The 26,066-nt window shown below is 39.8% G+C and overlaps 1 protein-coding gene across 1 annotated transcript in view; it reads right to left on the reverse strand.

Annotated features, from left to right (window-relative positions):
* Positions 1-3,169: 3,169 nt before the first annotated feature.
* HEPHL1 (hephaestin-like 1) overlaps positions 3,170-26,066 on the reverse strand; it is a 109,148-nt gene continuing 86,251 nt past the window's right edge. The window contains exons 13-20 of the mRNA XM_006871198.1: positions 25,252-25,391; positions 21,649-21,789; positions 17,500-17,606; positions 13,252-13,474; positions 10,348-10,487; positions 4,387-4,549; positions 3,846-3,926; positions 3,170-3,372 (exon numbers count right to left, since the gene is read on the reverse strand). Of these exons, the coding sequence (XP_006871260.1) occupies positions 3,170-3,372; positions 3,846-3,926; positions 4,387-4,549; positions 10,348-10,487; positions 13,252-13,474; positions 17,500-17,606; positions 21,649-21,789; positions 25,252-25,391 (1,198 nt within the window). The remainder of the gene's footprint in view (positions 3,373-3,845; positions 3,927-4,386; positions 4,550-10,347; positions 10,488-13,251; positions 13,475-17,499; positions 17,607-21,648; positions 21,790-25,251; positions 25,392-26,066) is intronic.

Raw genomic sequence — 26,066 nt, forward strand, 5'->3', positions numbered from 1 at the left:
ACTTACTATTGAAGATCATAGACTACAGCCATCAGTATGGATTGTACCTCAATGTAAAGAAGAAAATCCTCACCATTAGACCAATAAATAACATCATGATAAATGGAGAAAAGATTGAAGTTATCAGAGTTCATTTTGCTTGGATCCACAATCAACAATTATGGAAACAGTAGTCAAGAATTCAAATGACATATTGTATTGGGCAAATCTGTTGTACAAGACCTCTTTAAAGTGTTCAAGAACAAAGATGTCATTTTGAGAACTAAGGTACACCTAAACCAAGCTATGGTATTTTTAGTTGCCTCATATGCAAATGAAAGTTGGACAATGAATAAGAAAGACTATAGAAGAATTGATACATTTGCATTTTAGTGTTAGAGGAGAATACTGAAAGTACCATAAACTGCCAAAAGAATAAACAAATCTGTGTTGGAAGAAGTACAGCCAGAATGCTCCTTAGAAGCCAGGATGGTGAGACTTGGTCTCTCATACTTCGGACATGCTATCAGGAGGACCAGTGCCTTGAGGGGGATATTATGCTTGTAAAAGTAAAGGGTCAGCAAAAAAAGGAAGACCCCCAATGAAATGGGTTAGCACAGTAACAGCAACCACGGGCTCAAACTTTACAATTATTTTGAGGATGGTGCAGGAATGGACAGTGTTTCGTTCCGTTGCGTATAGGGTCACTGTGAATCAGAACTGACTGGAGAGCGCTTAACAACAACAATATGGAAGATATGGAACGCTGGTGATGCTGTAGGATGTAAGCACTGGACTGCTAGCCACCAGGTCTGAGGTTCGAGCCCACCAGCCACTCTGCTATTGTAAAGATTTATAGCCTGGACGCTATGAGTTGGAACCGACTGGATGAAATTTAATAACAGGTTAGAAGTCACTCAAAATATGTAGCGACTGGAACAATGGATTAAAGTACACCAACAGTTGTGAAGCTGGTGTAGGACTAGGCAATGTTTGGTTCAGTTGTATGAGGTAGCCATGAAACACGAACTCAATGTCAACTAATGGCAATTAATCTGGAATGAAAGAAATAATGAAAATAGCCATTGTATCATATGTGAAACTTTATTAAATAGAGAAATGGTGTAAACTACTTTGTGGTTTTGTTTTCATTAAAAAAATAAACTAAGTGAAAAGACAAAAAAACAAAAACAAAAACTTATAACCAAACAATTTGTGGTCTTTCTAATGGTGGGTTATTAAAAGAGGAACCCTGGTAGCACAGTGGTTAAGCACTCAGCTGCTAAGGAAAGGTCAGCAGTTCGAACCAATCAACCGTTCCATAGGAGAAAGATGTGACAGTCTGCTTCCAAAAAGATTTACAGCTTTTGAAACCCTATGGGACAGTTTTACTCTGTCCTACAAGGTCATTATAAGTCAGAATCAACTTGACAGACATGGGTTTATCATAAATAAGGCATACATCATAATTATTAGTATATAACTATACAGCCTACACATGTATGAAAACTGTCTAGCACATACTATAGAATCACATTGCTAGTGGTTAGCAGGCTGGATTTCAAAATCTTTTGGGTTCCCTGTTTGATAATGACATTCAGACAAACTACGGACAGAACTAATGGCATCTACATACAGTTTTGTATAAGGCAGTAGCTTCTATAAAATTACCCTTTTCCCCTCACCAAGATGAAAATGAGAAAGTGTAAAAGGTCCCTCCACCAGGGTATTTCTTAGGTTCTACCCATTCACCTGGACATTCAAAGAGTCTATTGCAAAGGCAGATGTACTAAAATCACTTATCTGCCATCGCAGGGGATTTCTTGTCTAGTAATAAACAATGTTGCTTTTATCTATCTTACACCTAAGCTTTAGGCATGCTGTATAGAGAATGTGAATTGCCTGGTCAGGTTGAGTTTAACTGTTCAATATTTTATTCTTGCTTTTGATTCTTGAAAACTTTAATACTTATCTTCAAAGCTGACTTCCTAGTTGAAATAATTGCCTGCCACGCAAGCATCGCTTTTTTTTGAGCCATCCCCTTCTCCATATGCCTTCCCTCTTCTTTCTTCCCTTTAATAAAGGGTGGTGTCTTCCAGAAAGAAGCATGAAATCTAGGATTTTATGAGCTCTCTTCTCCCCTTAGTCCACTGATGATCCCTCCCAGTGTTTCTCATCTGATGATACTGTTTTTCTTTTGTTGGAGATGGAAACTTGGAAAGATTCACCTAACAGAATGAAAACCCAGACTCAGGAGTCAAGCCTGAACTCTCTTTCTGCAAAGCTTCCCTTTTCTTTAGAAGTTCCCACTAATGTTTGAGAACTCCTTGGCTCTCAGTGGGAGAAACAAGCCTTCTAATTCACAAATTTCAACACTCCCTGATTCTGAAATAGAAATACAAATTCTCCATTCGATTGTTGAAAATTCAGACATTGTTACAAAAACATCATAAAAACAAATAACATGAAGTGAGTTGTAAACATTTCAAGTATCACTATAGGTATGCATAAAAACAGCAGCAATTTAAAAAAAAATGCTTTAACAATTTTTAAAAATACCTTTTGTAACAGTGTATAGGCTATTGATATAAAAGTGGGAAAGGCCAGTAGAGTGGGTTAAAGAATCCAAATATTCATTTAGCCAAATTCTATGAGCAAATACTGACGTAGACATTTACATGAACCCCTTAGAAAGCTTTTTCTGCCCCACCCCCGACCAGAACAACAGTGGGAATCAGCTTCTATTCTGTGTTAAGAAATCAGGGTGCTTCAAGTTAGATGGCTGAGGTACTATAACTTTCTAGAAGTTATCCATCTGGAAACTTTGACGGTTAGCAAAGGAAACAATGCCTAATCTAAGGATTATGAAAAATGCAAATAAAGGTATCTTTCAGAGAGTCCCTCCACTTCAGTGAACTCATTCAGAGACTAGACTAAGAGTCAGCGTTTCTCAGTCATGCCAATTTCTATTTTTCTGTATTTTATACCTGAGAATTCTTCACAGCCCATTTTCAGAAATAAATAAAAGCAAATTGCTTTGGATTATGTTCCAGAGGATCAGATGGCTGACCCTGGATACAGTGTCAACCTTCCTTGATGAACATTGCCATGGTCCAATTTCCCTGTCGGCTGCCATCGGCCATCCAGCTGTGGAACCTCACCCGTTCCGGTCTGAGGAAGGCTAGGCGATTCACAGAGCATCCGTGGGGAGAGCACAGGATTGGACGACCTGGTATGCCATCTGCTTCCGCACAGAGCGGAGTCTGAGGGAGAGAACCAGCGTGGATATCACAAGGGCCAGTCCGATGAGAAAAAGGATGACCAAGGCTGCTTTGGCTCCTCTGGGACCCAGATTCTTGCCAAAAAAATAGACCTCCTCCTTACCAGGTTCTTCTGTGAAAAAGAAAAGCAAGTTTGGGGTGATGAAAAGATCTATGAAAGGCTTGTTGCTTGTTTAAGTGTTATCGAGTTGGTTCTGACTCACAGTGACCCTGTAGAGGGTTTCTGAGGAGCAGCTGGTGGGTTTGAACCACAAACCTTGAGGTTAACAATCCAGCGCTTATTCTATTGTGCCACACCAAGACTCCAAAAGAGATAGAAATGGATTGCGGTAATCAATATCATTAAACTGTACACTTAAAGTGGTTAAAATAGCAAATACTTTGTTATATACGAAGGGATGTTGAAAAATTTGTGGAAAAATCCATTCTTTTCATTCTGTTTTTCCACAAACATTTTGAGGCCCCCTCGTATATTTACCACAGTAAAATTGTTCATAGAAAACTGAGGTGTCCTCCTCTGCCTCTCCCGGAGGAATGAAATGTTTCGGCATTTACATTCAGCATAGAGAAGAGGGTTATCATTACCATCAGAGGGCCCAGGGACAGGGACGGGATGAGCTTCTTCTTCTTCAGAAGGAGACCTGGTAGAGTAAGGAACCCTGTTGTCTGAACACAGAAGATAAATTGATTGTTAATAAACCAGCAGAAGACATTATTTTTATGATGTAAGTTATTTCAGTTCTTTTTGATCAGTGAGGTCTGAATCCCACCAGTCATTTCTTGGATTCTCATTATTTTGCTTCCTGCCAGTACATATGTTGTTCCTACCCCACCCACCTTCCAAGCTTCTGCTCATCTATTAAGATCCAGTTCAAGCCTCATGGCCTCTATGAAGGCAAGGTCTCATACCCGTCAACTGTTAGCCCTTTCCTCCCACTGCTTCCCCTGAAGCCTGCACTCTGTACTCTAGAATGACACAGGTCGTTCTATTGTGGTTCCATATTGACACATGTATCTCCTTCACTGAGCTCTTGGGGGCTGTATGTGGGCTTTTTTCAGGCCTCCTTTTTCAGGGTTTACGGGAAGCCTGACACTATCACTCAACATGACATACAGACAACAATACCTATGTTGCGGAGGACCGTGTAGGTGGTCTCCATCCCAGCATGGATATGGTCAGACACATGACAGTGTAGCAGCCATGTCCCTGGGTGATCTGCATACAGTTCGATGGTTTGGAATGTCCCAGGGAAAAGATCATACACATCTTCTCGGTAAGACTTATCTATCTGCAGAAAACAAAAAGTGCAGACTGGGATTTCCTTTGCTCAGTCACAAAAGAAGAAAAAAAGGAACAAAATGAACCCACATTAAGTAGAAGGAGCAGTTCCTGGATGGTTCAAATGGTTAATGTACTCAGGTGCTAACCAGAAGATTAGAAGTTTGGATCCACCCAGATGTGCCTCAAAACAAAGGCATGCAATTTACTTTTGAAACGTCAGTACATAATGTTTTGGGTGATGTCAAAGTAGCATTCTAATAAGGAAAGTGGTACCCCAAATAGTTCTATAATAAAATGGAAATTGTTCATGCAAGAGCAAATGACTAGGAGAATGTGGAAAGGCACCCACCATATCCATAAGCAGGTAGCTTTTTTTCTTGTCGGTCCTACCCTGGAACCACCTGAGAAGCTACCAGAGCCCATTGCCACATGGACGATGCCCTATGAACAACTTTCTGCTGAGCAGCAAAAGGCTGTTTGGTTCACAGATGGCAGTTCCAGGGAACATGGACAATATTTGATGGGGAAAACTGCTGTATTAAGAACAGTAGGTAGAAAGATCCTGGTTGAAGAAGGTAAGAACAGCATACATTTGGGTTTTTAACCAATTCATGGGCAGTGGCCAGCAGCCTAGCTCTATTGTCAGGTAAATGGGCAATGAAATATATTAGACTGTTAATGAGATGCATAAGGAGCTCTGGTGTAGTGGTTACAAATCAGGTTGCTAATCTCAAGGTCAGCAGTTCCAAACTACCAGCAGTTCTGCAGGGGAAAGATGAGGCTTTCTGCTCTTGTAAAGATTTACAGCTTCCTATGCAGGGTCGCTATGAGTCAGAACAAACTCCATGGCACACCACTACCACCAGTAGGATACTTATGGGGCGTGAACCTATAGAATGCCCTGTGGGACTCCACAGGGGATGTTAGAATAGGACATGGTGATACCCATTAGAAGAACCCCCTCCTTGGATAAGTAGATGATTGGAATCAGCAAATGAACCTGTTTGTACACCAATTGGGCCCATAAAATGAGCAGACCTAAATGCATTGCAGTAGTACAGAGGTGGGCTGAATCTAGAAACATCTGTCTTGACCCTCTGAGAAACAAAATGCTGATAAAGACGTCTCTGTCTGCCAGTAAGAACAACAGAGGTAGCAGATGGCAGATTCTCTGTGAGGCAGATTCTCCAGGGGAGATGCCCTGCACATAGGTGGCAAGTTGATTTATTGAACCAACTATGCCAGTGGCACCAGGTGGCTACAAATAGGTCCTCACAAGAATAGATACTTACTCTGGATTGGGCTTTGATTGTCTAGCTATAGATGCAAATGCTAAAAACACCATCAGTGAATTGGTACAAAAGATACTGTAGCAATTTGGGCCATCCAGTTATATTTCATCAAACCCAGGAATACACTTTACAGCTCACAGACTGTAGCAATGAGCCAAGAAACATCATATTAAGTGGACATATCATGTTGAATATCATCTCAGAGTAATGGTTGGATAAGAATTGGAATGAACTATCAAAATATGTTATCTAAAACGGGGTGAAAAAAGATAAAGACATGAAGGGTTGGCTCATATGCTTTCATGAGTGTGTGATCACACTCAATTGGAGCAAAGTAGGGGTGACCACTGGTCAGATTCCTATGCTTTTCTGGGAAACTCAGGAAGAGGTTGTAGGAGAGGATGCTGGCATTCCTGTAGAGTTCTCCCCCACATCACCTAAACTTGCTTTTTTTCCTGCTAGATGCTGCAGTCTCTGGACCATTGATATACCCACTTCTGGACCAATGTGGGTACCAGAAGCAGGGGAGACCCTAAGCAAGAGATTATATGTCTTGAACCTGTACATAAGAATTCCCACAGACCTGATGGGATATATTGTGCCTACCCTCCCATCTGGTAAAATTGGGGTTGACAGGGAATACTGCTAAACTGCCTACTAGTCAAGATAGCCCACTCATGTATGTAGCCTTAACCAGCATGAATGGAAGTGAGTCTGGTTACCAAAAGGTTTATGAAATTTATTGAGTTCTTCAAAGAACCAACTTTTGGTTTCATTGATTTCTCTCTGTTGTGTTTGGACTTGCAATTATGCTGATTTCTGCTGTTTTCTCTATTTCCTTCTTTCTGTTTTAAAATCCAATTGACACCAAGTCAATTTCAACTCATGGCAACCCCATATGTGTTAAAATAGAAGTATGCACCAAAGGGTTTTCAATGATTGTATGAATAATTTGTTTTAGAAGGATCAGCATAAAACTAGCTAGTTCCTACGTCACAAATGTCCAACTTTTCTTAACTGCTACACCACTTCATCATCTTCAACATCAACAATTCCTTCTCCCCTCAGTACTCTTCCTCTAATTCTTTGGTTCTGTAATTCACTGCAACATGTCACAGAACTCATGAACTGTCAAGAAAATGGCTCACATAGTTAGAGAGGCTGGCAAATTGCAAATCTGTGAGTCAGACTTCTATCTCAGGCAGTTGCAGGGGCTGATTAAAGACTAACCCAAATGGGCAGGCAAGACAACAGACTGCTAACTCAAGTTCCAGGAACCAGAGGTCAGATTAGGATCCAGGCCAGATGCAGGATCCAGGGCAAGAGAAAAAACTTCGCCATAGCATTCATACATATTGGACACAGACCGTACCCTCAAGAAAACTCCCAAAACTTGAGCAGGATGGTACAAAGGTCTGAAAAATGGTGACTAGAGTAAAGGTGTGACTCTTATAGGAGTGCCTCAAGATGTTTCCCATCACAATCCTGTCTCAATAACGTAACAGACAACTCACTCCCAAATGGAACCAAAAGCACAGGAATAGAGGCACATCACAAAATGGAGATAATTATATAACTGTCAAATAACACAACTTGCAAATCACTTAAAATCATGGTCAAGTCAAGTTGACACATCATCTTAACTATCACAGGCTCCATATACCTTACTGCATTAGAAGCAAGCTTTCCAATCCCTTTGGTGAACCACAGCATGTTATTTGCATAATTTCACCCAATCATTATGTTGGAGTAGCAAAGACTATGACTAGAAGGTCCATATTAAGTAATTCACTGTATCACAGGCCACCCCCTGGCTCTTCTAGACATTGATCCTTTCATACTTGCAAGATTAACTTCCCCTTTTTAGTCATTTTGCCAATCCAAAACAGTTGTTCAATAGGGCAAAAGAGTTCCTGGGTGAGGTTACTCAGGTACGAGACATTCAGGTCTATTACAAGTATCCATATGATCTGCTCAGGTTCTCAGCAGTTGTCTTGGCTTCACTCTCTCTGGCCTCTGACAAAATTTAACTAAGAGATTATTTCTTTGTTCTATGTCTCCCTCAAGATAGTAGCATAATGTTAGGTTTCTTTCACTGCATAATCCATTCCTTTACCTTTAACTATGGTTTCTCCTTCCTTTCATTTATCATTTATTTTACCCAACTTTTTCCATTTTGGGAAACCCCAGCTGCTAGGCCAGTCCAGCTTGCTGGTAGCAAGATTAGTCTAGCAAGTGTTTTCCCTTCATGATCACTGTATCCTGGTATTCTTAATCTTTGTAGTCCCCTCCCTATTATATGACATTGACCTATATGGCCAATAGCATATGGTGGAAGAAGTGGCATGCCACTTCTAAGATTATGTTATAAAAGCCTATGACTTCTGTCTTAGGCCCCCTCTCTCTATATTTGGGTTACTCTGTTGATATCGACATGGCAAGGAAATGAAGCCTCCAGTCAGTAGCCACGAGTGTGTTTGTAAGCAGATCCTCTAGTTAAATCTCTGGTAGCTGCAGCTTTGTCTGACATGTCTTCATCACAGCTTCATGAGAAACTGAATCAGAACCACCCAGCTACTGCCAGAATCCTGACCCAGAGAAACTGTGAGATAATAATGTTTGATATTTTAGTTCACTACTGTTTTTCAATAGCCTCATATGCATGCGAAAGTTGGACAGTGAATAAGGAAAACCGTAGAAGAATTGATCCATTTGAGTTATGGTGTTGGAAAAGAATATTGAAAGTACCAAAGACTCCCAATGAACAAACATATTGGATATAATTATGTAATTTGACATAATTATATCTAATATGATCTGTGTTGGAAGAAGTACAGCCATAGAATGCTCCTTGGAAGCCAGGACACCCAGATGTCATCTCTCATAATTTGGATATATTATCAAGAGGAACCAGTCCCTTGAGAAGGATATCATGTTTGGTAAAGTGGAGTTCGAAGAAAAAGAGGAAGACCCCCAACGAGATGGTCTGGCACAGTGGTAGCCGCAGTGGGCTCAAGCGTAGCAACAATTGTGAGGATGGTGCAGGACAGGCAGTGCATAGGGTCACTATGAGTCGGTACCGACTTGATGGCACCTAATGACAACAACTCTTTTTAGATTTTTAACACACTTTTAAAAATATTGTTTGAAAAACCCAAATTCTGAAAACAACATGTCACCATCATAGGCTCACACTTGGTGTCCTAAACTGATAATAGAATAAATATACAGAGGGAAGAGATTATTAGCGGTTTTATGAGAGTTGCTATTTATTCCTGTATATTTAGAGAAGGATCAGCTCCGGTTTCCCCCACAGATTAGATATGATTATTCTTTGCTATTTTACTTCCTTGCAGATGGCACTGAGAACTTGAGTAGACAGATGATCTGGACCTTACTCCTGGAGATTCTCATACAGCAGGTCTAGGGAGGGGCCTGGCAGTCTGTTTGATCATTTGTTCTTTGGGTGACTCTGCTGTACAACTGGCACCACCCATATAGTTCAGTTTGATGCTGGAGAGGCAGAAGGTCACACATGGTCCAGCCCAGATTACTAGGACAAATGTCACGATAAGGTTTGGGGGACCAACTCAGAGCTAAAAATATCTGCTTTATTGGATACGCTATTCTGTTAGTTGAGCACACAGAGAAGGGGGAAAGAAAAGAAATAGAAAGCATCAGGAAGAGGAACCAAATATGATTGGTGCTTTCCCAAAGCATTGAATTTCTGTTTATGATAATGGGGAAATTTAGCAATGGATGTTAGTGAGGGTTGTACAACATGATTGATGCAGTTAACAAATTGCACATGTGAAAAATATTGAACTGGCAAATGTATTATCTATATTTTATAACAATAAACAAAGAAAAAGCTCCCAATACTCTGAGTGCTTTCATATACAATATTAACAGCATAATCCAAGGTGATAAGAACACCATTACCAGAGGGGTAAGTCCCATAGAACTGACATAAAAACTCTCATCTGAAGATCAGAGAGTTTTTACAAGCATAATAAAATACATACAAAGGAACTTTAAAGAACGCTTGGACAAATTCCATTATCTTGTTAATCCCATTTTTCCACGAACTTTTTGAAGCCTCCTTGTATACATATTGAGAAATATCTACCATGGGAAGGGTATAATTACATCATTTTGTTCCATTCTCTAATATGAATCACCACCTCTTACAAGCACTATAGCTAAGTAACACTCGTATATTGATGTTTATTGTTATTAAGTGCCATGGAGTCAGTTCTGACTCATAGCAACCCTGTATAGGGTCTCCAAGGAGTGGCTTATGGGTATGAACCACTGACCTTGTGGTTATCAGTCCAGTATTTATCCTACAGCACCACAGCAAGATGTCTTCACATCATTTATGGAAAAATTCCATTATCTTTTTATCCCATTTTTCCATGAACTTTTGAAGTCCCCTTTTATTTCATGGTGGAATGGCACTGAATTGACTAGTTTAAAAAAATCTCCTTCTACACATTTTCTTTATACTTACTTTGAAAAGAAAGCTCTCAGCATGATAATGGATGGTATGTATGTCCACTTCACTGCCAAGTCCTAACAAATACCAGTTTGTCATTGTATCTTCATACATTATGAGCCCATGGAGATTCCCAAAAATCTTCCCATTTATAGCTAGGAAGATTACAAAAAATAGCCTTTGATTAGTGAGGAGACACACATATTGCTAAATTGGGTTCTAGAAATGATTCAAGACCTTTAGGTGATCAATATTTTCATTAGCCTGGGAAACGTGTAACAATATATACGAATGTCCCACAGTTTTAAGGCCCCAAATTCAGATTACTGTACACAGAGAACCAGAAAAAATAAATGGTAGTTTATTTTGTAAGTGACTAATTTTGCTTGTTGATTCAGCAACAATAAAATCTATCACACTAGGAAATGGATCACAAATTCATTTGTGAGGTTGGCAGATTTGGTGTGGCGCTATAGGATAATGCGCTGAACTGCAAGGTCAGTTTGAGCCACAAGGTCAGCGGTTCTTAACTTGGCGACACTTAAAAATAACAAACCACAAGGTTGGCAGTGAGACTTTCAAAAATTAGACTTTCTATTCCCGTAGAGATTTACAGCCTCTGAAACCCAATATAGGGTCGTTATGAGTCATATTTAGCTCAATGGTAGTGAGTTTGAATGTTTTTTTAGTTTACAGATGAGCAGAGTAAGATACAAAAAAATCAAATTTCTATAAATTAAAACAGAATGAGTTAGAAACTCTATCCTTAATAGCTGGCTTTCTGAGTATGAGTTTGGAGCAAAAGGAACCCTGGTGGCACAATGTTTAAGTGCTCAACTGTTAACTAAAGGTAGCTAGCTGTTTCAAACCCACAAGTGGCTCTGTGGAGAAAAGACTGCACATTCTGCTCCTGTAGAAATTGTTGTTGTTAAGTGCCATTGAATCAGTTCCTACTCATAACAACCTGTATAGGGTTGCCAAGGAGTGGCTGGTGGGTTTGAACTACCAACATTTCAGTTAGTAGCCCAGTGCTTATCCTACATCACCACACCAGGACAACCTGGAAAATCATATGGGACTGTTCTTCTCTGACTTATATAGTCACTATGTGTTGGAATTGACTTGATGGCACACAACAAGCAATTTGGAGAAAATACCTAAACTTGACTGAATCTTTAAAAGAAAAGCTTAATTTAGATTGAGCCCGTTAACCTAACAATGATCAAATCAAGGGTGAGTTTATGTGGTGGCAACTCCCAGGCTTCCTTTTTCTATTGGCTTTTTATTCTGTGTGTTATGTACCGTGGTCTTAGGGGACACCAAGGTCAACTGGCGTAACATAGTCTAAAAAGACAACAATCTACATTCTGCTTTGGTGAGTAGCGTCTGGGATCTTAAAAGCTCATGAGCAGCCTTCTAAGGTGCAACTCTTTGTCTCTCCAAGTGTGGAAGAAAGAAGAGTGTTGAAAATTGCAGATGCTTGGAATCAACTAGTCCAATGGACCAATAGAGCAGGTGAACATCAGTCACCATCACTCTGAGACCTGAAGAATTAGATAGTGCCTGGTTACCACTCCCAACTTCTCTGGAAGGGATCATATTAGAAGGTCCTGAACAGAATGGGAGAAAATGTGGAATAAAACTCAAAATTATTAAAAAAAAAACAAAAACAAAACCATACTTTCTGCACAAAGAGTGACTGGAGGAACCCAAGACTATGGCCCTCAGTCACTCTTTAGGTCAGGAATGGAAAACAACCTCATAACTGAATTTTCAGTCACACAGTAGACAGGTATGGTGGAGACAACAACACTAGTAAGGTATGATCACAAGGGATACTTTACCTAAGGACACAGTTAAGAAGGCATTGGAGGGAGGATCGAATGGCGATAAGAACCACAGAGAAGTGGGGTAACTATTGTTGCATTGAGATGAAACAACATGTATGATTTGTTGAATGTAAAAACTGATGATCTTCTCTGCAAACATCCATTCAATTCACAATAAAAATTTTAAATGAAAAAAGGTCTTGTGGGAGAGTATGGCTGTGCCAATTTGAACACGGGGCTTCCTAGGCTGTAATATTAATGGAAGCAGATAACCAATAAAATTATTTTATTCCTTGGAGCCCCTGGTGGGTTCAAACTGCCAATCTTTCAGCTAGCAGTCAAGTAATTTAAACATTGTACCACTAGGGCTTCTTACAGGGATTTTGTTGTTGTTGTTATTAAGTGCTGTTGAGCTATTTTCAACTCAAAGCAACCCTGTATATGGGAATTTCTAAGGAGAAGCTGGTGAGTTTGAGCTGCTGACCTGGTAGTTCTAACTGACATTCCAGTCCAGTGCTTATCCTATAGCACCACACCAGGGATGTTGTTGTTGAGTGCCCTCGAGTTGGTTTCGACTCATAGTGAACCTGTGTAGGGTTTCCAAGGAGCAGCTGGTGAGCTTGCACCACTGACCTTGCAGTTCAAACCAACTTAGAAGTTCGGCATTAATGCACAGTGCCATACCAGACTCCATAACCAGGAATGGTGGTAGTGGTGATGTGCCATGGAGTCATCTGCATGGGGTTTCTGAGGCTGTAAATCTTTACCGGAATAGAAAGCCTCGTCTTTTCCCCATGGAACAGCTGGTAGTTTCAAACTGCTGACCTTGCGGTTAGCAGCCTGACTTGTAACCACTAAGCTACCAGAGCTATTCCCTAAGGCAGTTAGACCAAACCTTAAGGATCTCACTGCCAGTCAAACATGGAGCAGGCTCCCTCACTCTGAAGGAGAACTTTACAGGATTATCTTCTGACCAAGAGCCACTGGGTATGAGGAAAAGCTAAGAAAAGGAAGCAGGGGACTTCTCACAATTCTAGGATTTGTATGTGTGTAACCCAATAACAGTCTTCTTTTTAAACTCTTGACATACCGTGCATTTTGTTGCTCTCCTCAAAATCATCAGTGTACTTAATATCTCGTGGATCTTTATTGAGATATTTCTTAATATTATCATCCAGATACCAGGATTCATTCTCATTAAATACCAAAAACAAGAGAGCAAATTCATAGTCAACATCACTTCTTCTTCCCTTGTCATTCAATACTCCTTCTCTACATGTAATCAGAGGACCCATCAAACCACTGTATGTATCCTGAAAGAAAAATAAATGGAATTAGAAGAGCCTTCAAGTAAGTTAATAACATAGATCAAGTGTTTAATATGATTGTCATTGTAAAAAGACTATTTGCCATGAAAATAAGTATAAGGAAACCCTGAAGAATCAAGGTGATCTTCATGAATATTTAGGAGAGTATCTGAAAATTACTACAAGGTAAGCTTCGAGGGCTGAGTTCTGCTGAATTTTCCTTCCACTCCCTTCCTCCCTTCATAATGCCTCATCATTCTGTGATTTCCTTTCCATACCCTCTGCCATGAGTCTAGGCCTCGCTCTGGATTAGAAATCAACTCCTCATTGATCTCTGACTCACCCCACTGAATAAAGTATAATCCTTAAATCCCTCCATATGCTCCCCAATGAACTTTTCTAGCTTTAGTTCTCCCAACGCTCTCATTTTGTACCCTACAGGACAGCTAAATAGACTCTCAACATTTCCCAAATACAGTTTACACTTTCTTATCATCCTCTTTGCTCATAATGCTCTCCCTAAACTCTTTCCAATGCCTCCTATCGTATCCCGGAAGTACACCATATTCATGGTACTCAGACACAGAGCTGTATTATATTTCTAATGTTTGTTGTTATTGTTAAGTGCCATCAAGTGGGTTCCAACTCATAGCTTGGACATACATTATTTTCCACTCAAAGTTATAAGTTCCTTTGGTTGTCTGAATGGTTATATATTCCTGAGTGCTTGGGTGTAAATAAAAAAACAAAAAAGAGGGAATGGAAGCAAATGCTGTTGAATGATGATGCATGGAAGAGATTGTAATCATTGCAATGAAACGAAATACCATAATAAAAACTTTAAAAAAAAAGTTATAAGTTCCTTTAAGACAGGAATAGTGCAATTCCCACAGTACTTGCCAGAGGCCTTTGTACATACCAAGTGTGCAATAAATATTTGCTGGGACACATGAAAAAATAAATATGGGTTTCCCATAACTCCAGTATGTAAAGTTTTTAAGTTTGTTTCTAAAAGTGTTCTTATATGTCTAATTCCTGAATTCTAACACTATCTGGTTCAAATCAAGGACTTTAATGAAAGTTGTCTATTTATTTAAAATAAGATAATCCTTCACTTTTTTTTTTTTTCTAATGAGCAATACTTACATTTTATATCAGATAAGACTTTAGTTTGGACTTTGGATTATGATGTGTAATTAAAGACTGTATTTATTTTACATGCACATATGTGACTCATCATATTCAGTACTGAATCTTTGCCTAAGTGACGTTAGACTATTAATCATTTAAATAGCTTTGTAAATCTGACTACTATAGTTGGAATGTGCTTTCTTTCCCTATGCCCTGGTAACATTGGTTGTTGTTTTTGTTAAGTGCCGTCGAGTCGGTTCCAACTCATAGGGTTTCCGAGGAGCAGCTGGTGAGTTTGAACTGTCAACCTTATAGTTCAAACTGACCTTGTGGCCAACTTCTTATCCTACAGTGCCACACCAGGACTCAGTAATATCTTTACAATTGTTAGACTTCACATGTTCATAACCATGGTGTAAATTATGTTCAAAGATATATTTATTTTCTTATTTATTTACATACTCTCTTTGACTTCAAATTACCTTATACATTCTAAATTTAGTAATAGAAACCTGGGAGATTTGTTCTCCCCTTCTACTCCCCCAACCCCCATAGTTTAAATTAGAATCAGTAAACTTTTTTCCAGAAAAGGGCAAAATAGTAAATACTTCTGACTTTGCAACTATTCAACTCAACCACTGATAATATAAATGAATGGGCAGGGTTAGATTGGGCTGGGGAGTCATGGTTGAAATCACTGTTTTAAGTCCTTGCTGTTCTGTGCTATCAAGTTCACTCTGACTCATAGTGATCCTATACACAACAGAAAACACTGTTCAGTACAGCACCATCTTCACAATTGTTATATTTAAGCCCATTGTTATATCACTGGGTCAGTCCATCTAGGGGGACGGTCTTTCTGTTTTTCTCTGACCCTATATTTTACCAAGCATAACACCCTCTTCCAGGGATTGGTCACACTTGACAACATGTCCAAAGTACATGAAATGAAGTCTCACCATCCTTACTTCTAAGGGACATTCTGACTGCACTCCTTTTAACACAGATTTGTTTGTTCTTCTGACAGTCCATGGTACTTTCAATATTCTTTGCTAAGATCATAATTCAAATGAATCATTTCCATCTCCGTCTTTCTTATTCATTGTCCAGTTTTTACATGCATATGAGGTGATTAAGTATATCAAGGCTTGGCCAAGCACACCTTACTCCTCAAAGTGACATCTTTGCTCTTTAACATTTCAGAGAGGTCTTTTGCAGCAGATTTGCTCAATGCAATACATCATTCAATTTCTTGCCTGCTACTTCTATGAACATTGATTGTGGAGTCAAGTACAATGAAATCCTTGGCAACTTCAATCCTTGCTCAATTTGTGATGATATTACTTATTAGTGCAGTTGTGAGGATATTTGTTTTCTATCCATTGAGTTGTAACCCATACTAAGGTGTCTGATCTTCAGCAACAAGTCCTCTTCAATCTCAGCAAGATTATGTTGTCATCTACATATGATGGTAGTGGAGTCAGTACCAACTCTTAGAGACCCTGTATGGGGTTTCTGAGGCTGTAAATCTTTATGGGAACAGACAGTCTCATCTTTTTCTCACGGATTGGCCTTGTGGTTAGCAGCCCATTTCATAATCCACTGTGCTACCAGGGCTGCTTTCATCTACATATTTGTTGTTGTCTGTTTAAGGTTTCTGAGGAGCGACTATTGAGTTTGAACTGCCGACCTTGTAGTTCAAACCAGGACTCCTTCATATATATAAACTGTTGTTAAGTGCCATTGAGTTGATCCCGACCCATAGCAATCCTGTACAGGGTTTCTGAGGAGCCACTGGTAGATTTGAACTGCTGACCTTGTGGTTTTCAGTCCAGTGTTGATCCTTCAGTGCCACACCAGAAGTCCTCATCTATATATATCAGGTTGTTGATGAATCTTCCTCCAATCCTGATGCCACATTCTTCTTCTTATAATCCAGTTTCTCAGATTACTTGTTCAGCATGCAGATTGAATAAATAAGGTGAAAGGATGAAACAAATCCTGACATACTCCTTTTCTGACTTTAAACCATGTAATACTCCTTGTTCTGTTGGACTGCTTTTGTGTCAATGTACAGATCTTCATGAGCACAATTAAATGTGTTGAAATTCCCATTCTTCACAATATTATTCATAGTTGGTTATGGTTCACACAGTTAAATGTCTTTACTTAGTCAATTAAATGCAAGCAAACATTCTTCTGGCATGCTGGTGAGGTGCTGTGGGTTAACGTGCTGGACTGTAAGTTCGATTTGAACTGTAAGACTGGCAGTTCGAGTTTATCAGCCACTCCTTGGAAACCCTCTGCAGTTGGATGTATGAGTTGGAACTGACTTGACAGAACTTAACTTAAAACGTTTTTCTGTTATTTTCTACTTATAGTCAAGATCCAGCTGATATCAGCAATGCTATATCTCTTTCTGTGTTTTCTAAATCTGGCTTGCGTTGGGAGAAAAGATGAGGCTTTCTGCTCCCATAAAGATGTACTACTTCAGAAAATCTATACAGGGTCGCTGTGCGCCTGAACCAACTTGATGGTAAACCACCACAATCACCACCTGTCAATGTACTGCTACGACCATTTTCGAATTATCTTCAGCAAAATTTTACTTGCATGTGATATTAATAAGATTGTTTGATCATTTAAATCATTTGTTGTTGCTAAGTTCCATGGAATTGATTCCAACTCATAGCAACCCTTTATAGGGTTTCCAAGGAGCTACTGGTGGGTTTGAAGCACTGACTTTGTGGTTCACCGTCCAGTGCTGATTCTACAGCCCCACACCAGGAGTCTTGTAAATCATTACACACCTTTATACATTCCCACCCAAATTGTGATGAGTTGACTAGTCAGCTTAAAGCCATATTATTTTAAGCATTTTGATTGATCATCCATCTTACCTTCACAAAGTTTACTGTCGAATAGTAAACCCATGGAATGCAATTTGGGTCTGAGGGCCCAGGGCCTGACCTTTTAGGGATATTCCATCGGTAAGTTTTTACTTCTCCTGAAATAAAAATGAGAGAACACAAAAAGGATTTACTAGTGTTACTTCTGTTCCAGATGATTTACCTGGAAAAGTACAAAGTGGTCTTTGTATACTGTGGTCAATGATTATTGCTAGTGAGAATTACCCATTCATTAGAAAAGTCCCCATTAAACACGTCTTGATTTCATACAAAATGGCAAATTTTTCATTTCAGATTTCATCTTTCCTGTTGCTAAGTGCCACTGAGTTGATTTCCACTTAGAGCAACCCCATGTGACAGAGTAGAACTGTCCCACAGGGGTTTCTAAGCTGTAGTCATTAGAGAAGCAGATGGCCAACTCTTCCTTCCATGGTTTGCTATTTTTTATTATCAACTGATGTGTACTCAGAAATGAGGCCTTATTTTATCTCTCTCTGTTTTCTCCTCAAATTTCATTTCTTCCTCTCCAGAGCTATCCTTGAGCACCTAGGTTTTAATCACCATGCCCTCTCAACCGTGGCTTCTTAACGGAATCATTAGGGGAGTATTGCAAACTCTCACTAGTTTCTTCTTCTTCTTTCTGCAACCATGGCAGAAAATCTTACAAGCATAAAACATATTAAGTACAATCGAATGTCACCCTAATTGCCTCTCAAAAGATAAAACCATTATTAATCTTTTGACTTAATTTACTTTCTAGCCTTTTTTATTCTGTACTTGTATTTTGTTTACATTGATACTATGTTTTTTTCCTCTCATAAAAGTTTTCTTAAATATCAGTTAGTGGCTGGATAATATTCCACTGTAAGGATATTCCAAAATTTACTTGACACTTTCCCTATAGATGATCATGTAGGATATTCATGGGAGTTTTCTTGAAACAGCATAGGTTTCTAATATGGGGACAAAGGATAATGGGAGAAGTTGAAATCAGTTCAATAAAGATTTTCCTTCCCCTGCATCTTCCTTTATGCAAGTATCTTGTTATGTTTTCTATTGATGCATTAGACTATTTTCTTCTTTTCCTATGATGCATCTGTATACATTTTTAAGTTTATATAACCTTTACTGTAATTACTGTAATGGCATCATAATTATTATAGTGGAGTCCTGGTGTGGCACTGTAGGATAAGCACAGGACCACAAGGTCAGTTTGAACCACAAAGGTGGTGGTTCAGACTTACCAGTCACTCCTCAGAAAACCTATAGTGGGTCACTGTGAGTCAGAACTGAGTTGGTGGCACTTAACAACAACAATGTTATTACATATAGGATGTAAAATAAAATAGAAGTCCCTTGTAATTATGCCTATAATTGTTATCAATTTCAAGACTGGAGGTCATAGTAGTTCTTAACATTTGTTAAAAGCACTCTTCAACTGTGCAAATATTATGAGAAGTTCCTCAAATTCTGAGACCCCTCCCTTCAATGTGTCTTTTCAAATCCAACTGAAGTCCTATCTTCTTTATAGTCTTCCCTAATTGCTCATTTCCTTAATTGCTCCTACTAATTAGTCTTCACAAACTCATAAAACCTTCCAATAATATTTTGAAATTCTTCACCACCTCTACATGTGTAGTCTACATTATGACTGAAATGACTTATCTTGTCTTCTTTTACCCCTAGTTTTAAACTTCTTGAGAAAAATGTGTCGTTAAGAGCAGTTTCTGGAGTCAAAGTTGTTGCTATCGTTGTTGTTGTTGTTAGGTGCCACTGAGTCAGCTCCAATGCATAGGGACCCCATGCACACCAGAACAAAACACTGCCTGGTCCTGCTCCATCTTGGCAGTGGTTGTGTTTGAGCCCATTGTTCCAGTCACTATGTCAACTCATCTCCTTGGGGGTCTTCTTTTTCATTAATTCTCCACCTGACCAATAATGATGTCCTTTTTCCAGGGACTGGTCCCTTCATGTCCAAAGTACATAAAACTAAGTCTCTCATCCAAGGAGCATTTGGCTATACGTCTTCCAAGACAGATAGGTTTGTTTTTCTGGCAGTTCATGGTATTTTTCACATTTTTTTTTGCCAACACCACAGTTCAAATGCATTAATTCTTCTCCAATCTTCCTTATTTGTTGTCCCATTTTCACATGCATATAAGGTGATTGAAAATACCATGACTTTGGTTAGGTACACCTTAGTCCTCAAAGTGACATCTTCGCTCTTTAACACTTTAAAGGGGTCTTTTGCAGCAGATTTGCAGGATGCAATATGTCCTTTGATTTCTTGACTGCTGTTACTATGAGTACCGATTGTGGATCCAAGTAAAAAGAAATCCTTAACAACTTCAACTTTTTCTATGTTTACAATGATGTTGTTTACTGGTCTAATTGTGATGATTTTTTTCTTTACATTGTGTCATCTGCATATTGCAGGTTGATAATGAGCCTCCCTCCAATCCTAATGCTGTGTTCTTCTTCAAATATTCTACTTCTTGGATTATTTGCTTAGCAGATTGAATAAGTATGGTTAAAGGATGCAACCCTGAGGTATACCTTCCCTGATTTTAAACTATACAATATCCCCTTGTTCTGTTCTAACATATGATCTAATATCTTATTGTTAGTTGTCATTGAGTCCGTTCTGACTTAAGGTGACTCCATGTATAACAGAGTGCACATTGCCCAATCCTCTACCATCTTCATATTGCTTGGTATATCTGAGCCCACTGTTGCTGCTACTGTGGATTTTGAGTGTCTTCCAACTTAGAGGACTCGTCTTCCAGCATTCTATTAAATAATATTCTGTTGTGATTCACTGCGTTTCTATGGGCTAAGTTTTGGAAGTAGATCATCAAGCCTTTCTCCCTAGTCTGTCTTAGTCTGAAAGAATCAACTGAAATCAGTCCATTATGGATGACCTGCTGGTATTTTAAATACCAGTGGCAGAGTTTCCAACATCATGTTGTTGTTGTTGTTGTTAAGTGCTGTCAAGTCAGCTGTGACCCATAGCAACCCACAGGGTTTCCAAGGAGCAGTGGTGAGCTTGAACTACCAACCTTGCAATTCAAGTGACTTTGCAGTCTGGGGCATTAACCTACAGCACCACACCAGGACTCCACCAATATCATAGCAACATACAATCACCACAATACAACACACTGACCTAGTAAGTTTGGGTGGTGGATGACCTAGTACAAAGTAAGTTATCCCTCACTGCCTTAATGTTGAATCAGCTAAATGTACTTAACAATACCATATTTCTTCAATTATAGGGCGCACATTTTTGCACATTTCAATATATCTGAAATTAGAATACATGTGCTATCAATGGCATATCAAGATTCAATTGATGGCATTTTGGGGGGATATTAGAGAGTCTGGGCATGTATTATAATCTATCTATACGTTTGAGCTCTGATGTGGTACTGTTGGTACTACTGGATTGGTAAACACGAGGTGGACAGTTCAAATCCACCAGCCACTCTTGGAAACCCTAAACAGGATCACTGTGAGCAAGAACCAGCTTGACAATATACAATACCATACACACAAAAGAGCTTCAAAAAGTTCATGGCAAAGATAGAATGAAAACATAATGGAATTTTTCTGTGAACCTTTGAAACTCCCTCATATGTGTAAATCAAAAGGTCTCTGGATGGCATAAGCAGTTTGATTTAAGCACTAACCTAAAGGTTGGCAGTTTGAGCCCACCCAGCAACTCCGTAGAAGAAAGCTTGGCTAACTGCATCCATATGAATTACAGCCAAGAAAACCCTATGGAGCAGTTATATTCTGTAACACATGGGTCCCCAGAAGTCAGACTCGACTCTGACAGCAGCTGGCTATTATAATCAGTGGTGTCAAACTTGGTGACATATGGTTTTTTGTGAGAATAAATGAGTTTTTTGTTTTGTTTTGTTTTTAATATAAAGCACCTGGCAGAAAGCTAATACATGTCAGCTATTATTATGGCTCCCTGCTCTTAGCAGTCCCTAACAGAACCTTTGAAATGCCATGGAGACTTGGCCATTGGATGAATGATGATCTCATATTGGAAGTAGCTAGAACACACTGACATCGAAATAAACTCTCCCAAGTATCTTCAGCAGGACAGAGCAGGCCTCTGGTATAACTTACCTGGCTCTGTGATGGGCACTTGGAGTTGCTTCCCAATATCCGTGTCCTCCACACCTTGGGCTGCGATGGAGTAGGGCCGATTGGCTTTGTTCTTAAATATGATCAGGATAGAATCACCCACCTCTGCATGAATCATTGGGCCTAGAGGGAAAACACAGGTCTGTGTGCATTATCATTGCTCTTCTAAAACATTGTGTAATTCATATATATTTGCCAAAATAAAAGAAAAGAAAAGTTAGCTTCATCTCCAGTGCATCTCCTTCAAAGGACAATATTGTGTTATAGATTTAATGCCACGTAGTGTTTGGTCGCTATGGGTCAGAACTAACTTAACTAACTCAGCTTAACAACAACAGTGTTTGGTAACTAGGCTGCCTGGTTCAAGTTCTACCTTGGTCACTTGGGAAGTGATCTAACTTTTCTGTGTCTCAATTTCTTCATCTGTAAAATGGGTTTTAATAGTGACACCTCTGTTATATGGTTATGTTAAAGGATAAATAAGGTAATATAGGTAAAGTGGTAAATTCAGTGCATTGAAACATATTAAATGCTTAAACTTTTTACCACTGCTGAGAAAAATCTCTAGGCCAAGCCTTGTCTACTAATGTGGAGATTCCCATTGTAATCCACTCTGTGTATAGCTTTCAGTAAATCGGGAATGGTTCATTATCTTGTAAATGGGCATAATAATCATAAGGACCCACTGAAATAGTGTGTGTCACAGTGATCTAAGAGATTAGAGTGAAATGAAAATATCTCTGTGCCTGTTTAAAGTCAATACAGTGATTTCATTGACTATCAAACAGTCTTTCCCAATATTTGGATACCTTGAAGTGTCGTGCACTCCTCAGTGGTTTCTCACTAAAGTATGTTTCTGTTAGGAGAGAGCCTGTTCCCACCAGCCACAACCCCACATTGATAGATCTTCATATTCATGATGGTCTTCACTAGCTACCACCAGCAGTAAGGAGAGTAAAGACTCTCATTTTGGAAGCACATCAGACATAATCCCTAAATTTTCGTCTTAGGCATTTACTGCATTCTACATTCATTCCAGGAGTCCTGATGTGGTACTGTAAGATAAGCATTGGACTGCTAACAGGAAGGTAGGCAGTTCAAACCCACTAACTGCTCTGCTCCTCGGAAACTCTATACAGGGGCGCTAAGAGTCAGAATTAACTCAATGGCACTTAGCAACAACAACATTCTTTCCAAGGAGCCCTGATGGTGCAGTGGCTAAGCTCTTGACTACTAACTGAAAGTTCTGTGGTTCAGGAGAAAGATGTGGCAGTCTTCTGTAAAGATATACAGCTTTGTAATGTCTATGGGACAGTGCTACCTGTACAATCGCTCTATGAGTCACAATTGGTTCAACCTCAATGAGCTGATAGGGTTACATTCATTCCAGTTGCTGTCAAGTCGACTTATGGAGACCCCATGTAAGTTAGAGTAGAAATGCTCCTTAGAGATTTTAAAACACAAAAGGGCTTCAAAAATTCATGGGGCGGGGAAATTCCAATATTTTTTCATTCCATTTTCCACAAACTTTTTGAAGCCCCCTTGCTGATCACAGGCTGGTCTTCAGAGGTGTCTTTTTGACTAGTAAGGGAGTGATCAATTATTTGTGCCGTGAGCTGGAATGAAATCAACAGAAGTTAACAAAAAACACCCTCAGAATTTTTGGAAGTAAATATTTAGCATGAATCTGGAAGTTTTAGAAAAGCATTCATTTTTTAAATGATGAAGGGAGAGAAGAAAATTCTATTCATGTTTATAACAGTAAATTTGGGTAGAGCTCCAGATAGATGCATGAGTGCTCACATATTGAAATGATAACTTGTATGTTCACTGCCACTTAACCTGTGCATGCCCCACTGATTTACAATAGGTGCCTTCTGATTTACAATAGGTCACAGGGACCAGTAATGAGTGGAGCTGTCCCTGCATTGTGCCCTGTGAACAGCTTTACATCTTCTTGAACTGTTGAAGGTGGGAGGATGGGTCTCATGCCTCCTGGGCTCTGGGTTTGCCTTTGATAAAGTCATCCTGTTGGTGTTTTACTTAGCAGATCCAAACCAGGGCTTTTTCAGGGGACAATTCTCTCAGCAGGATAGGCTTCAGAGCTCTGACAACACAGCACACACAAACACAATTCCAAGAAATGAATGCTGCAATCAATCCCAGACTACCCAATAAGCAAAGTAAGCATGAGCTTACTTTTGCTTACTTATTAATCTGTAGTAAACAATTTCAATTTTTTTTCAGCACATCCAAGATTCTGCATCTGGGTATGACTGGCATCTGTCCCTTCCAAGCCCACAGCACTTTTCCTACACAATCATAGCCTGTTTTTATGGACTATCAGTAAAAGAGGTAAGCATGGGTTTACTTGTGCTTGCTTATAAATCTGTAGTAAACAATTTCACATGGGTTTCACCATAGACCATCTGTGAAGCTGTTCACTACAGACTAGTAAGCAGAAGTAAGCTCCTACTTACCTTGATTATTGGGTAATCCACCCCTGGTTCCTATTGGGACTGACTCATTTGGTGAGACAAACAAGCTCCCATGCCAATATTAATAGGTGGTAGAAATTTGGGAGAGGGTGGAGGGGCATTTAATATTTTATCAAGATAAAAGTCAGGTACCTCATTTTAATATGAAAAAGCACCGTGTAAAGCCTTGCTTCTTGTATTCTAGAAATGGGAAAGAATTTTTAAAAGTCACCTCGATTAGCCCCTTGCTTTAAGAGAATCTTCACAAAGATTTCATGCCTCCCAGTTGGAGGGAAACCTAAGAGGTTATCTGGCAGTCAGGCCAAGCTGTTCAGGGTATCAGACAGCCCAGAGGCTGTATGCAGACAAGTCCAGTGGGTTCTGAGAAGGCCATGAGTCAGGGCCTTCAGCACTGAAACCAGACCTTTGACACTAGGCGTCCCTCTTGTGTAAGGAGTTTTTCCTTCTTCATAATTACCCTTATAGAATGCTGTTAGGACAATGTGCATGGATAATTCAGGGTGTTGAAGAAGTGATACACTCTGCCAACTGTTCTGAAGTATTAAAATATTTCAGATTAAAATTTCCTGCCTCCACTGAGGCCTGCACGAGTGAGCTATTGAATTCTGGGAAAGAACCATCAGAATAACAGATACCTGTTTGACTGCATAGATGATGTCGATTCCTGTCTATGCACTATCTGGTAGTCATAGCATGACCCTTATTTAGTATGAGGAGTCCTTGGGTGGTGCAAATAGTTAAAGCATCCAGTTGCTAACCAAAAGGAAATTCAACTCCACCCAAAAGCACCTTGGGAGAAAGCCCTGGTGATCTACTTCAAAAAAACCCAGCCATTGACAACCCTGTGGAGTGCAGTTCTACTCTGACAAACAAGAAGTCATCCTAAGTCAGAATCCACTTGACACCAACTGCTATCTGGCAAGAGCTAAACACAACACACAGCACTTTTCTTGGTAATGAAGAACAGAAGAATGTTGCATTCAGATGAATGCAACCAGGCTACTTGGCTCTGCTCGAGCCTTGTCAAGCTTATGCCAAACAGGAGATATGTGTGTAGGTGTGCACACATCTGGAATCTGAGCCATACCTAGGAGTTCTAAGTGTTGCTCGCGTGGTGGCCGGGCTTTGATTTCCACAAATTCTCCATTGGTGTATTCCCTGTAAACCACCTTCTTGTACTGAGAGCCAATCCAGTTTTCAGTATGGTTCATGAATATATCTCCGTGTCTGCAAATTGGAAATATAGAAATTAAAGTTAGAAAGAAAATGGAAAAGTATTGGGTGTGCTGAGTGATTGGGGGGTGGGGTGCGGTGGGGGCGGTTACTCCGGTGCTCTTTCATTTTCCAAACCTGGCTGTGATCAGGATCTCTCTGGGAGTTGACTTTTTTGCACCTAGGGTCCGAAACCTTATTTTAAAGCCTCTAAGCAAGGGGAGGGTGTGGCAAATTCTAATGTGGGCAGCCTAGCACTGACCCAGGACCCACCCTACTCTAAAACCCCCGTGGGTGCTGACTAGAGCCAGCCTTAGCTATAGACTCTCAAGGGCCTGGTGAGAGTTTCTATCTAACCAACCTCAGGATACGCACACTCACTTGCACACAAGCAAACACAAGATTTCATGTGCATCTTTCTGTAGGCACCTTGTTACCCTTTCTACTTTGAAAGATCTCAAGAAAGGCTGTGAAGAGGACCCTAGGACCATCAAGGGAGAAGAACACAAGTGGAATGTGGGACCTTCTCCAGAGAAGAAGCGCCACCAGAGATGGAGGCAGAGATAGGGACATGGAGAGGGAGCAGCTGAGGACTCTAGATTCATGGAAAGAGAGCAACTGAGAGCTGGCGGCAGGGAGGCAGACTGGCAGAATGTGCCCTTTGGTGGTATAAATTACTATATATTTTAT

The sequence above is a fragment of the Chrysochloris asiatica genome, unplaced genomic scaffold (assembly GCF_000296735.1).
Source record: "Chrysochloris asiatica unplaced genomic scaffold, ChrAsi1.0 scaffold00163, whole genome shotgun sequence".
In the NCBI taxonomy this organism is placed as follows: domain Eukaryota; kingdom Metazoa; phylum Chordata; class Mammalia; order Afrosoricida; family Chrysochloridae; genus Chrysochloris; species Chrysochloris asiatica.